The following is a 15,212-nucleotide window of genomic DNA, read 5'->3' as shown; positions in this document are numbered from 1 at the left end:
TATGTCAATGGACGAATTCTTCGTTCGATATGTTGCTGCGTCTGCTTAAAGACTACATATTACCGATTAACGCTCAATTGCCAAACTCATACTACGAAAGTAAAAAATTCATTACTGATATCGGGCTTAAATATGACAAGATAGACGCATGTAAGAACAACTGTATGCTATTTTGAAAGGACGACATAAATGAAGATTCTTGCAGAGTTTGCGGTCTTTCAAGATGAAAAGTCGACCAAACAAGTGGGACAGTTCGAGAGAAGCAAAATGGGAAATTCATTCCAAAAAAGGTGTTGAGATATTTCCCTTTAATACCAAGACTGCAAAGACTATACATGTCCTCAAAAACGGCTTCAATGATAAGATGACATAAAGAAGGAAGAGTTGATAGTGATACGTTGAGACATCCCGCTGATTCCTTAACTTGGAAGACGTTTGATGAAAATTATACAGATTTTGCTTCAGAACCTCGAAACGTAATACTGGGTTTATCAAGCGATGGGTTTCAACCATTTGCAAATGGGAAAAAATCATACAGTGTTTGGCCGGTTATTCTCGTTCCTTATAATGTGTCACCCACGACTTGCATGGATTCTAGCAATTTCATTTTATCTATGTTAATTCCAAGTCTAAAGAGTCCAGGAGATGCAATTGACATATTTCTCCAGCCATTGATCGAAGAGTTGCATGAATTGTGGCAAACAGGTGTGAAAACGTTTGATGCACACACCTCGCAATACTTTAACATGTGAGCGACATTGTTGTGGACCATTAACGACTTTCCCGCCTACACGAATTTATTAGGCTAGAGTACGAAAGGTAAATTCGTTTGTCCTTGTTGTAACAACGACATAGTATCTCTTCGATTGGTTCATGGTTCCAAACAATGTTACTTGGGTCATAGACGCTTTTTTTTCACCGAAGCACAAATACAGAAGGGATAAAGAGTCGTTTGATGGTCGAACTGATTATAGAGATCCCCCTAGATTGTTAACGGGGCAAGAAAGTTACGAGCAAGCACGAGACCTAGAAGACATAATTCTTAGTGCGGATCTGAGCAAGAGAACCAAGATATATCATGAAACGCGGGGAAACAATTGGAACAAACTTAACATTTTCTTCCGTCTGCCTTATTGGAAATCACTATTATTGAGACATAATTTGGATGTGATGCATATTGAGAAAAATATATGTGATAGCGTGTTGGAAACAATAATGAATGTGAAAGAGAAGACTAAGGATGGTCCTAAAGCCCGTAAAGACTTAGAACTCTTAGGCATAAAATCATGGTTACATCCTATAAATGATGAAGGAGTTGTTCATTATCCAGAAGCGCCTTTCACTTTGACATCCGAAAATAAAAAACGTCTTTGTAACTTCTTGAAAGTTCTCAAGTTGCTTGATGGTTTTTGCTCAAATATCGGCGGTTGTGTAAATTTGGAAGAGAAAAAGATTTCGGGATTAAAGAGTCATGATTGTCACATTTTATTGGAATATCTTATTCCTTTAGCAAGTCGTGGATTACTTCCAGATAATGTGTATGATGCGTTAGTAAATTTGTCTCGTTTCTTTTGGTTGTTGTGCTTCAAAGAGTTGATTCAAGAGGACCTCGAACAATTGTACATGGATATTACATTGACACTTTGCAAATTTGAAATGATTTTTCCGCCGTCAATCTTCGACATCATGATGCATCTCCCGGTTCACTTGTCATTTGAGGCTTTGCTTGGAGGACCTGTTCAGTATTGATGGATGTACCCGTTTAAACATTACATGGGTAGAATGAAAAGATATTTGCGGAATAATAACCATCCCGAAGCCTCTATAAGCGAGAGCTATCTTGTTAATGAGAGTATTAGTTTATGTGCCAGATATATGGAGGAACAAGAGCAAGAAAATGCACAACCTGAAATCTCGGGCATTTCAATATTTGCATCGTTAGAAGACCTATCTAACGGAAAAGTATACAACTTGGATTATATCGATCGAGTGACAGCTCATTCTTAAATTTTGAAAAATTGTCCCGAAGAAGAACCTTTTTACATGTAAGATTCGATGTTTCTGTTACTAATTAGCATTAAAGAGTGTGCTATTTAATATTCGATCTATTTGCAGAAATTATAACAACGAGTCTAGTGGAGAAACGTTTGCCGCATATTTCAAGCATCGAGTGAGTAAATTATAAACCATATATCATAACTCTTTTTATTCATTTTAACAACTTCATTTCGGATACATATATAGGTCGCCCATTTAGCAGAAATTAACGACATATCAAGAGACCTCAAGATCTTAGGAGAAGGTCCAAGTATGTACTCGTCTATGTATGTTTGGTGTAAAGTAAACGGATACAAATTCTGTACAGAAAAACACGACGAAGGTTTGACCACTCAAAATAGTGGGGTGGTTGTTGAGGGGTACAACGGGTCTGAAACTATGTCATACTACGGAGTTTTAACGGATATAATCGAAGTACAATACTATTCTCACAAACGAGTTGTTTTATTCAAGTGTAAGTGGTTTGATACACACTCGGGGGAACTAGGAGTGAAAGTGGATAAATATGGCTTCGTAAGTGTAATGTAAACCGAATTTTGAAAACCCAAAGTCAAGACCCGTATATATTGGCGAGTCAAGCGAAACAAGTATTCTATGCCCCTGATATGTCAGCCCGACCCGGTTGGAAGATTGTGACAAAAATAAAACCACGGTTTACAAACATATAGTTTAGATTAATTAATTAGGTAGATTTATGTTTTTTACTTTATATTCATTCTTATTACTACTTTATTTCAATTATTCACTCATTTTTATTAATGGTGTGCATTAAGAATGTCTGAAGGTCCTAAAACAACTTGGAAGAGTATGAGGAAGACACCCAAGAAATTGGATAAAAGCTATCAAAACCTACTTGCCCAATCCGAGTTCTTAAAGCTCCGAGGATCGTCTTCTAGAGACCAACCACCTATTGATGTGGTCCCGATAGCTACTGCTCCCCCAACAGACGAGGATGTTGAGGCTTCGGAGCTCCAAGAGTTTATAGAGAGCACGTTTGCTGATATGGTGGATGACGATGAGGCTGAAGACGAGGGTCTCGAGGAGCCTATCGAGGAGGAGGATGACGAGGAGGAGCACGGTTCCACTCCCGATCCATCATCGACATGTAACTCGTTTACAAATTAGTTAGTGTTTCAATTGATTGACATATCTAATTATGATTTTGATAATTTTGAAGAATCTTTTGCCCGCAAGAGACGGGGGAAGAACAAGAATATTGCGTTGTCTAAGAGGGTAGCGGGGACAAGGATTCCTCTTACATTTAGAGAGAAGGATGGGAGGCCAGGCGGTACAGACGTGGGAAGAACACGGTGATCTAGACATGTGGGGTTGATTATCCAGGACCCCGCAGCCGTCTCACACCGTCTTCTAAATTGGAAGGCTTTAAGTGCAGACCAATTGAGGACTGCTATCAAGGTAATACTTATTACTTGATTATACATTACGTCATGAAATAATTATTTTTAACATTTGGATGTTATTTTTTTCAGGATTCGTTCGAAGCTACTAATGGTGATATTGAGTCTTTTCGAAAGACCGGATTGGGACACGCCAATCAGATATGGGATAGATGGCGGTCAGATTTGAACAAGACATATATCCGCATCCACAAAGGAGACGAGGCGGCGGTACTGGCTAATCCTCCACCAGACTACGATCGAGATGATTGGGAGTTTGTGTGTCGCAACCATTTCTTCACAGAAACATTTAAGGTACAGTTTCATAATTCAAATAAAAGTTGATATTAATTAATCTAACTTCATTTTTTATTTCAAATACAGAAAAACAGTCGTACCAATATTATTAATAGGAAGAAGCTGAAATTCCCGCATCGAACGGGAAGTAGACCGTTTGCACAAATTGAAGACGAGTTGGTAAGTACATTATTTGTAATAACTTAATCTAAAGATTGTTATTAATTATATAAATCATTTATTTCAACAGGCGATTGAAATGGGACGGGCACCGTCTGTAATTGAAGTATTCAAGAGGACCCGTACCCCAAAACCGACAAAAGAAAACCCAACACCCGTCCCGGACGAACACGTGCAAGAGAAAATTGTAAGTGAATTGAATATGCCTAGTTTTTTATTATAGAAATAATATTTTATTTCAATTGTGCAGGTTGAGATGGAGGAGGTTGTTAGTAACGAACCGGGAATATCGGATTTTGAATTGACGGAGAGGGTGTTCGGACAACAAAAACACGGGGTAGTGTTCGGAATGGGATCAGGCGTCCGGCCCACACACTTTCGTGAGGATCGTCGAAGTGAAAACAGTTCACAGCGAAACAATGAGCGATTGTTAGAAGAGAATCAAATAATGAAGCTCAAGCTGGAGGAACTGGAGAAGAGGGATGAAGAAAGAAGGCGCAGAATGGAAGAAATGCAAGCGGAAAAGGAAGAAATTGTGACAAGAATGGAGAGGGAGAAGTTAGAGATGAACGTAAGAATGGAGAGAATCGAATTGTATATGAGGCAACAACCACCTCCTCCCCCCCACAAGCTAAGGTTGTTTCGTTTCAAAACATGTTTTCATTAGTAGTTGTGTCAATTTGAATTTATAACAGATTGTTTGAATTATTAGTTTGGTTGCGAATTTTGTAATGATAATGATCATTTAATGTGATCGTTTAATGTATGTGGCATTTCTTTTTATCATTGATATATTGGTTTGGCTGAACAGGTTTTGGTTGCGAGCAAAATAATCCGCACATTTTTAAAAATTTACGGGAAAAAACCGAAAGTAATATTGAAATCTCTCGGTTTTCTTCAAATGGAAAAACCGAGAGAAATTAGAAAACTCTCGGTTTTTACACAAAGAGAAAAACCGAGAGTTATATGAAAACTTTCGGTTTTAGTCTTTGTGGAAAAACCGAGAGTTTTCAATATTACTTTCGGTTTTCTCCATTAGAAGAAAACTGAGAGTTTTCATTTAACTCTCGGTTTTCTTCAAATGAAGAAAACCGAAAGTGATATTGAAAACTCTCGGTTTTTCCACGAAGAGGAAAACCGAAAGTTTTCATATAACTCTCCGTTTTCTCCATTTGAAGAAAACCGAAAGTTATTTTTAATACTCTCAGTTTTTCCACAAAGAGGAAAACCGAAAGTTTTTCAATTACCTTTCGGTTTTACTCTAAGGTATCTAAACCGAAAACTCTACGATATCTCTCGGTAAATGCTCAATTGTTTTTAACGAAAGAGTCAATACCGAGGGATGGCGAGAGTTACCAAAACCTTTGGTAATGTGTCTATACCGAAAGTTATAGGGTCAAAACCGAGATTTTTTACTCTCGGTTTTGACCCCTTTTTCACCAGTGACTACAAATAAATTGACGATTTGCAACAAGTACACAACAACATTCTTTATATTGAAAAATGACTTTAGTCCATTATTTTAACATTATCTCTCCCAACAAAATCTGTATGGTTACCAAAAACAATGCAAATCGGTTTTTGCAAATTTGCAATATTACATACAATACTTATTCACGTAATATTAACACTAAAATCAAATATGCTGCAAAAAATATCTTATTCTATAAAATTTATACTAAACATGGTTAATTTAATTTTTCAACAATATTTATTTAAATTAATATTTATTATTAAAGCTCCATGTTTTTGCAATAATTTCTTCAATAACTTTTTTAATATATGTATATTAGTTTACAGTTAAATTGCGATTATAGTAGATTGGATGTCATGGTTTAGAATGATGATATCATCTAACTTTGATTTTTTTTTCTACAGTTAGATGTGATTTTTATTTGGACTGGTTCAATAAAAAAAGGTTTTATTTAAAAACTAAATAAATTGAAAAAAAAACAATTAATCAAATAGAAAAAAAAATCCGTCACATTTAATTTCAATTGAATGGAAATTGACATATATATATATATATATATATATGACATTAATAGAGATGGGTCCTATAAATTAAGAGAGGTTGACCAATATCATTTAATTAAGTTTGATATTTAATCCATCGTTGCTTAGATTCTTCCATCTTAAATCTGCAACTTGTCACGACCCATTTGTGGGAGGGCCCAATCAAAAGAAGTAGAGGTCCACCAAGTCATGGCCCAAATCTAAGAAGGGAGAAGAGTGGAACCAAACAAGACTTAACCCAAACCACACTTCACCTACCCATCATTAATGCATTTAATGCTTTCTCCTTAACCACCACCCACCTATCCATCATTAATGCATTTAATGTTTTCTCCTTAACCATCACCCACCTATCCATCATTAATGCATTTAATACTTTACTTGTAATTTTACACAATCTCCTTTAAATACATGTAGTCACACCTTGTAAAGTATTGGAATATAATTCTTATTCTCAAAGCTTTGTTTCTGTCTCTAAGTATTCTTGCATTGAGTTTTCTTGTTTCAAAAAGGCTTACTAAGTTAGAATCTCTTCGATCTAACTTAGTGCCACACAGATCTACTTTTAGCCTGTGACAAGTGGTATCAGAGCAAGGTTGTGCTTCCGCACTCAAGTTGCAAGAGATGGATTCGAGTGCCAATGTCACGAATGTTCCGATCGTCGAACTAGCGGGCAAAGTTCCTAGGATGGGCAAGTCCGTCGAGAGAAGTGCTGCCATGGAAGCTCGGGTGAACCGGCTTGAGGAAGGCATGAGCGAGCACCAAGAAGCTCTCGAAGTTTTTATCACGGTGGCCGATAGAGTGAAGGTACTCGATGAGGAAGGTGAAAAGCTGGAGAACGAAATCATGGGAATTATCAACAACTCGAAGCATAGCATTCGAGACGAAGTGCTTAGGATGGTTCGAGTGAATGTTGATGATATCGGGAATGAGGTATTCGAAGCAATCCGTGGAGAAGTCCAAGGCATGATCGACGACTTCCAAAGGGAAATAAGGGGGATGATCGAAGGCTTGGAGGGGCAGATTGGGTGGAATGGAGGAGGGGAACTACGAGGTGCGGCACCTCATCGAATTGATGTTCCCAAACCAACTTCATTCAAAGGCTCAAGGAGCGCAAGAGAAGTGGACGACTTCCTATAGAATATGGAGAGATATTTTAAGGCATCCAACATACTTGACGATAGCATCAAGTTGCAAACGGTGCCATTTTTCTTGATAGATATGGCATTGTTGTGGTGGAGGAGACGTGAAGCTGACATTAAACGAGGTACGTTACGAATGGAAACATGGGTGGATTTCAAGACCGAGTTCAAACGTCAATTTTTCCCCGAGAACGCAGATTTCGAAGCTCGAAAGCGTTTAAGCCAACTTACACACTCCCAATCCATAAAGGAGTATGTGAGAGAGTTCCAAGAGTTGATGCTAGAGTTACCCAGTCTAACCGAACAAAAGGCACTATTCACCTTTGTCAATGGCCAAAAGATGTGGGCGCAGTTAGAACTACAAAGGGCGAAAGTGCAGAACGTCTCAGAGGCAATTGCGATTGCAGAAAGGCTGATTGAGCTTAAAACGTCTGTGGATAGAGAAAAGTTCAATAAGGACAAGAAGGAGAAAGGAGGGGGAGACCGCCAACCCAAGAAGTGGCAACCAAACAACAATCCTGGATGGCAAGACGACGAAACGGGTAAGCCTAGAACTTGTCATATTTGTGGTGCCACCAATCACCTCAAGTTCATGTGTCCTTTCAAAGGGAAGAAAGTTGCGGCAGTTCAAAGAGCCGACTCTTCCGATGATGAAGAAGGGGCTCAACTGGGATCTTTAAGGTTTCTCAATGCTGTTAAGGCTAGCGTTGTCGAGCCAATTCAAGGAACGAAGAGGGGTTCAATGTTTGTTGAGGCGATGATCGAAGGAAAGCGTGTGAAAGCCCTTGTCGACACTGGGGTAACCCACAACTTCATGCGTGAAGGAGTGGCTAAGGCACTTGGCCTCCACATCAACCAATCAAGGGGGACCATCAAGTCCGTGAACACGAAAGCCAAGCCGGTGACCGGTGAAGCTAAGGAAGTGAAAACCCAAATCGGAGACTGGAGCGGAAAGGTTTCCTTTTCAGTAATCCCCCTTGACGATTACGACGTAGTACTAGGACTACGATGGTTCGATCAGGTATGTGCATGCATAATTCCCTATTCTGATTCGTTGGTCATCTTGGATCACGAGAGAACTAGTGCCATACTGGTTAGAAGGGAACTAGACGGAATGTGAATGTTATCGGTTATACAATTTAATCGAGGCCTCCAGCGAGTTGAAGAGACTTTTGCCGCTTTCGCTGTGATGGAAGATGAGGACGATTCTAAGGTGGGAGTAGAAGTGCCCAAAGAAGTCCTAGAAGTGTTGGAGGAGTTCAAAGACACGATGCCTAACGAACTCCAAGGGAAATTACCGCAAAAAAGGGACGTGGACCATAAAATTGAGTTAGTGACAGACGCATTGTCACCATCTCGAACACCTTATAGAATGGCACCTCCCGAGCTAAAGGAGTTGCAGAAACAATTGAAAGAGTTGCTTGATGCAGGAATGATCCAACCATCCAAATCGCCTACGGTGCTCCAGTGTTATTCCAAAAGAAGCACGATGGGTCATTGAGTATGTGTGTAGATTATCGGGCGTTGAACAAGTTGACCGTTCGAAACAAGTATCCGATCCCGATTGTTGGTGAGTTGTTCGATCAACTTGGAGGAGCCAAGTGGTTCTCAAAGATCGATTTACGGTCCGGATATTGGCAAGTGAGGATTGCAAAAGGGGATGAGACGAAGACCACCATGGTTACGAGGTATGGATCTTATGAATTCCTTGTCATGCCTTTTAGTCTTACGAACACACCAACCACATTCTGCACCCTTATGAACAAGGTCTTCCACCCTTACTTAGATAAGTTTGTGGTAGTTTACCTTGACGATATTGTCGTATACTCGTCCACCTTGCATGAACATGTGGAGCATTTGAGATTGGTTCTCCAAGCCTTGCGAGAGAATGAGTTATACGCCAAATGGGAGAAATGCTCGTTTGCCCAAGATCAAGTGATGTTTCTTGGCAATCGAGTGAAGTCAGGGTGCATTATGATGGATGAGGTCAAGGTCAAAGCCATTCAAGAATGGGAAGCGCCTAAAACCGTACCTCAACTTCGTTCATTCCTTGGTTTAGTGAATTACTACCGCAAGTTCATCACAGGATACTCAAAAATAGCTGCTCCCTTGACCGACCTTTTGAAGAAAGACCGATCATGGAGGTGGGATGAAAAGTGTTTGGAAGCCTTCGAGAGACTCAAGGCCAAAGTCACCAAACAACCGGTGTTAGCACTACCGGACCATGCCAAAGAGTAAGAGGTACAGACCGATGCATCTGACTTTGCCATTGGAGGTGTGTTGATGCAAGAAGGGCATCCTATTGCATATGAAAGACGGAATTTAAACGATAAGGAGCGGCGATACACGGTCCATGAGAAAGAGATGACGGAAGTTGTACATTGCTTATGTACATGGAGACACTATTTGCTTGGAAGCAGATTCATGGTACGGACCGACAACGTAGCCACTAGTTACTTCCAAACGCAAAAGAAACTAACTCCCAAGCAAGCTAGGTGGCAAGAATTCCTAGCCGAGTTCGATTACACATTGGAGTACAAGCCGGGAGTTACCAATCGTGTAGCTGACGCTTTAAGCCGCAAGGCGGAGTTGGCCGCCATTAGTCAACCAGAGACCAACATAAGGGAACGCATACAGGAGGGCCTAGAGAAAGACCCCAATGCATTGAAACTCATGGAATTTGCTCAAAACGGCAAGACTCAAAGATTTTGGGTCGACGACGGATTACTCCTAACTAAAGGAAACCGTGTGTTCGTACCCAAGTGGGGAAGTTTGCGTCACGACGTCTTGAAGGAAAGTCATGATTCAAAATGGGCGGGTCACCCAGGAATGCACCGCACCATGGCGCTGATGGAGGAATCATATTATTGGCCCAAAATGCGGGATGACGTGGAAGCTTATGTACGGACTTGTCTTATTTGCCAACAAGACAAGATCGAACAACGTCAACCAGGCGGTTTGCTCCAATCATTACCAGTACCGGAACATCCATTCGAAAGCATCTCGATGGATTATATCACAACACTACCCAAGTCCGATGGGTACGGGTCAATCATAGTGGTGGTTGATCGCTTTTCTAAGTATGAAACTTTTATTCCGGCACCATCCGACGTCACGGCTGTCGATACAGCCAAGTTGTTCTTGAAACACATTATGAAGCATTGGGGAGTACCAAAGACGATCGTTAGCGATAGAGATCCTCGCTTCACTGGGAAATTTTGGTTAGAGTTGTTCAAGTTGACGGGCACCAACTTAGCATTCTCAACCAGCTTCCACCCACAAACTGATGGACAGACAGAAAGGGTCAATGCCTTGCTAGAATTATATCTGAGACACTACGTAAGCGCCAACCAAAAGGACTGGAGCAGACTTTTGGATACGGCACAGTTCTCATATAATTCTCAAAACAGTGAATCAACTGGGCGCAGTCCGTTCGAACTAGCGACAGGGAGGCAATCAGCGACTCCGCAAAGTTTGGCGACCGGATATGCAGGTCAAAGCTCGTCCGCCTATACATTTGCCAAATCCTTAGGAGAAGAGGAAGATCTTGCTCGAGCGTCCTTAGATAAGGCCTCCAAGAAAATGAAGAAGTGGGCGGACAAAAAAAGGCGGGCAGTCGAATTCGAGGTGGGGGACAAAGTAATGATGAAGTTACTTCCACAACAATTCAAGTCTCTACGATCTGTGCACAAGGGACTTGTACGTAGATACGAAGGACCATTCACAATCGAGGCACGTGTGGGAAAGGTGGCATATCGATTGGAGTTGCCGCCCAAACTAAAGATCCATCTGGTATTCCACGTAAGTAAACTTAAACCATTTCACGAGGATACGGAGAATGTAGAGAAGGGACAATTCAATCGAGCAGCAACGGCCGTCACGACATCCTTCAACAAGGATATCACGGAAATTATATCGCATAGAGAAATTAGAAGAAGGGGTGTTCCCCCTTACGTCGAATACTTTGTACGATGGAAAGACCTTCCCGATGCCGAGAGTAGTTGAGAAAAAGAAGACCATTTGTGGCAATTCAAGAAGAAGATCGAAGAATACCGGTCCAAGGTCGAGCCGAGGGCGGCCACAACTTAGGTGGGGGAGTATGTCACGGCCCATTTGTGGGAGAGCCCAATCAAGAGAAGTAGAGGTCCATCAAGTCATGGCCCAAATCCAAGAAGGGAGAAGAGTGGAACCAAACAAGACTTAACCAAAACCACACTCCACCTACCCATCATTAATGCATTTAATGCTTTCTCCTTAACCATCACCCACCTATCCATCATTAATGCATTTAATGCTTTCTCCTTAACCACCACCCACCTATCCATCATTAATGAATTTAAAACTTTACTTGTAATTTACACAATCTCCTTTAAATACATGTAGTCACACCTTGTAAAGTAGTGGAATACAATTCTTATTCTCAAAGCTTTGTTTCTCTCTCTAAGTATTCTTGCATTGAGTTTTCTTGTTTCAAAAAGGCTTACTAAGTTAGAATCTCTTTGATCTAACTTAGTACCACACGGATCTACTTTTAGCCCGTGACAAACTGCTCTTTTGCATTATTGTCTTCTTAATCCGTGTCATTTTCTTTTAATCTTGGCCCGGTATTTTTTTTTTATATTCACTAGGTGAAAAGCATGTTAACTATTTTTTTTAATTATAAATGTATTGAAATATAATCATAATTAAAAGAAGGGAGAAGAAATAATTTAAATGAAGAAATAAAATAATGAAATGAAATGAAAGGATAGGTTATTTGTTTATTGGATTATTGATGAGTGGAGAGAATTTGGGAGAATGAATGAGGAGAAAATAATGTGTCATTATATTACTAGTCAGGAAAAGGATAAAAAGTGAGGAGAGAAAGAATATAGAGAAATTTTATTATTTTTTTGGTCAATTAAATTGCACCACGTCGTTCCTTCAAAATTCTCTCTCTCAATCAGAAAATGTTAAATTAATTAGAAGAGAAGATAAGAGAAGAGAAGAGGGGAGAAAGTGAGAACCGAGAAGAATAAAATTGAAAAAAAAATTAAAATTAAATTTTTACATCATTTGGTCAAAAAGAGTTATTTGGAAAAAACCAAGATAAAATACCAATAACCCTTTCATTAAACACACTCTAGATTTGGATATAAAAAAAAAACAATATCTAGGGTTAACTAAATCCCTTATGATATCTTAGTATATAATATCTAAGCTAATTGTTATATATTAATTAGTTTGTTAATAAAATTGTTATGAGGAAAACAAATTACAATATTCAACAAAGTTATTTTTTTTTTCAAAAATCTGGATGTAAAACTTGATTTTATGATTTAGAGTACATTATAATTCTAGTGTTTATTCCCTCAAAAACATATATGAGTCTCTATTTGATAAAATATACAATAATAAAGGACTAATAGTTTTTTTTAAGACAAATCTGTAAAAAAAATTAGAAAAAAGTCAATAACATACCTGTTTCATATTATGGATAAACTCTTTTATTTGTTAGATAGATGCTTGTGTTATTTTTATCATTCTTTTTAGAATTATAGTAAGGAATGAAAATGAGAATATTTGAGCTCTTAGACAATTTTATTTTTATTTGTGTTTTTCCAATTTATTTAACCTTATAAAAATGAGACGATAATTTTAATTTGAAATCTTTTAAAAAGATTAATAATTTTAAGTATTTCTAATTTTATTTATAATATATTTTTAAAACATATAATATTTTTTCAAAATATTATGAAATTCTCATAAATAAGAAAACAATTATCAATTAAACACAAACTAAAATTATATAGAAATTATTAAAATTTGTTAGAATAAATACATAATATTTTTAAAACTCATTATATATTTTAATAATAATATTATAAATATTAATCTAGAACTATTTACAATTCTTAAAATATTTTTTTCTAAATTATTATTATTTATGTGATTTAATTGGTATTTATTATAAATATTTAAATAATTATTTTAAATAAAATTTATTATAAATAAATTTATATTTAAATTAGATTTTTTAATCTTATTAAAAAATAATTACTGTTAAAGATAATTTATTTAAGAATTATCCTTAATTTTAACAATTATAAATAATATATATACATATATATAAATTATTAATCTCTTTATTTTTTTTTTTATTAATTTCAAATTATTTAATTATATTTCTTTAAAAACTTAATTAAAATATTAAATTACAAATATTTTAATTGGTCTAATGGATAGGAAGTTTCTCGAGTAACTACATCTCCCATGCCTAGAGTTTGAAATGGTATTCCCTATCTATGAAATATCTTTAATTAATATATGAAATATCAGTCCTTACAAGAATCCAATAAATACAATACAATACAATAATACACTGATAAGAACATGTACTAATGTCCCCATAACCATATAATGAGAAATTAAATGTCTTCCAACTGTACAACGTGAATATTAAATACATCATTGAGCCCATAATATACCATATATAAAAATAGTAAATTTTCAAATAATGCAGGCTCTATAAATAGACGCGACCATGAACAACCTTTTCTCACACACCTTCAAATAATAAGTGAGTGAGTTCAATAATAATAACAAGAGAAAATGAATTCCAAAGCAGTTGTTTTGATAGGCCTTTTGGCTATCTTCCTCCTAGCCTTTGTTTCTCATGCAGCTACCAAAGATTTGGCTGAAAGTAAGCTTCTTTCTACCTAAACAAAAAACATTCAATATTTAGAGCTTCTCTAATTCCGTTTATGTAAATAAATTTTGTTTATTTGAAAAGATTTGATGGAAATATAATTTTTTAAGAGATATATATATTTTTTTTTTTGTAAAAAAACTTCAAAATTATTAATAACTAATGATAAATTTATTTATTTATTTTTAATTGATAATATTTTAGTATTTTTATTAATAATTTGAGTGATTTTATATATAAGAGATGCGATAAAAAAATTGATTATGATTGAATTTATATAAAAAAAAAGACCCATCTAAAAATCTCTAAATAAAAGATCATTTTAGTATTTTAATAAATAAAAGAAGTGATTAGAGCAATAAGTAATTAATAGGTTTTAGATAAAAACTCTTTAAAAAACTTAAGCACCCTAAATATCAAACAAACTCTTATGGTTTGTTTCAATTAGATTATTGAATAAAGAGATGATAATTTTGAAAAGTATTAATTGTTTTTAGTAAAAAAATTTAGAATGTATATAATAAAAATAATAATAATTTAAAATAAAAGATATTTAAATATTTTAATGAATAAATAAATTATTATAAAAGTAAAATGATTTAAGTAGTTGAGTTATTTAAATAATCCAAACTATATACTAATTTAATGAATATCGTGCAGCCCAGGATCAGTACGGAGGAGGAAATAATAATGGCGGCGGAGGGAATAATAATGGCGGCGGTTGAGGAGGAAATAATAATGGCGGCAGTTGGGGAGGAGGAAGAGGAAATAATAATGGCGGCGGTTGGAGAGGAGGAGGAAATAATAATGGCGGCGGTCGCGGTGGAGGATGTCGGTACGGGTGTTGCAACAGAGATTTACGTAGTTGTAACAGGTGTTGCTCTTACCTAGGAGAGGCGGTACAAGCTGATGTTGGTGGAGCCCAGCCTTGAAGGTTGAGCCGAGTGGTGAGCTAGCTGCTAGCAAAATCCATGTAGTAATAATTAAGAAAGAATAAGAAAAGGCATCGATGGTTGTGTGTATGAGTGAAATTTCATGCTTTTATATCTATATAATAATATGATGTTACTGTCACCACTGTTTTTTTATTATGGAGTTCTAAATTAATAAAGATCTTTTAGAATTTTATGGCTTACTTTGATTCTAAAATTATATAGGGATAATAGTATTGAAAAACTCTTAATTAAACTATATTTCGTGTTCCTTAAATAGTTCACCCATTAACGATTTGTTCAAAATATAAAATTTAAGAATCGAATAAACTTAATTATTCAACTTGTGACGAAAAGACGGGAGTTTAGTTTTGTAGTGGAGAGGATATGTCAACCAAGAAAATGAAATCTTAAAAAGAATTAAAAAGCTTTTAATTGGATGAATTAGAGTTGAAAGAAATATTGAAATGATTTGTAAATGGTATCATTAGTTTTTTTTAGT

At 36.6% G+C, this 15,212-nt stretch overlaps 1 protein-coding gene across 1 annotated transcript; it reads left to right on the top strand.

Annotated features, from left to right (window-relative positions):
- The first annotated feature begins 13,656 nt into the window (after positions 1-13,656).
- LOC124909550 (glycine-rich protein 3 short isoform-like) lies at positions 13,657-14,955 on the top strand. The gene is made up of 2 exons (XM_047450221.1): positions 13,657-13,772; positions 14,508-14,955. The coding sequence occupies exons 1-2, from the start codon at positions 13,682-13,684 to the stop codon at positions 14,708-14,710; spliced, it is 294 nt and encodes a 97-aa protein (XP_047306177.1). The 5' UTR covers positions 13,657-13,681; the 3' UTR covers positions 14,711-14,955.
- Positions 14,956-15,212: the final 257 nt, after the last annotated feature.

This window comes from Impatiens glandulifera, chromosome 7 (assembly GCF_907164915.1).
Source record: "Impatiens glandulifera chromosome 7, dImpGla2.1, whole genome shotgun sequence".
Classification (NCBI taxonomy): domain Eukaryota; kingdom Viridiplantae; phylum Streptophyta; class Magnoliopsida; order Ericales; family Balsaminaceae; genus Impatiens; species Impatiens glandulifera.
This window is presented reverse-complemented; position numbering and strand designations above follow the sequence as displayed.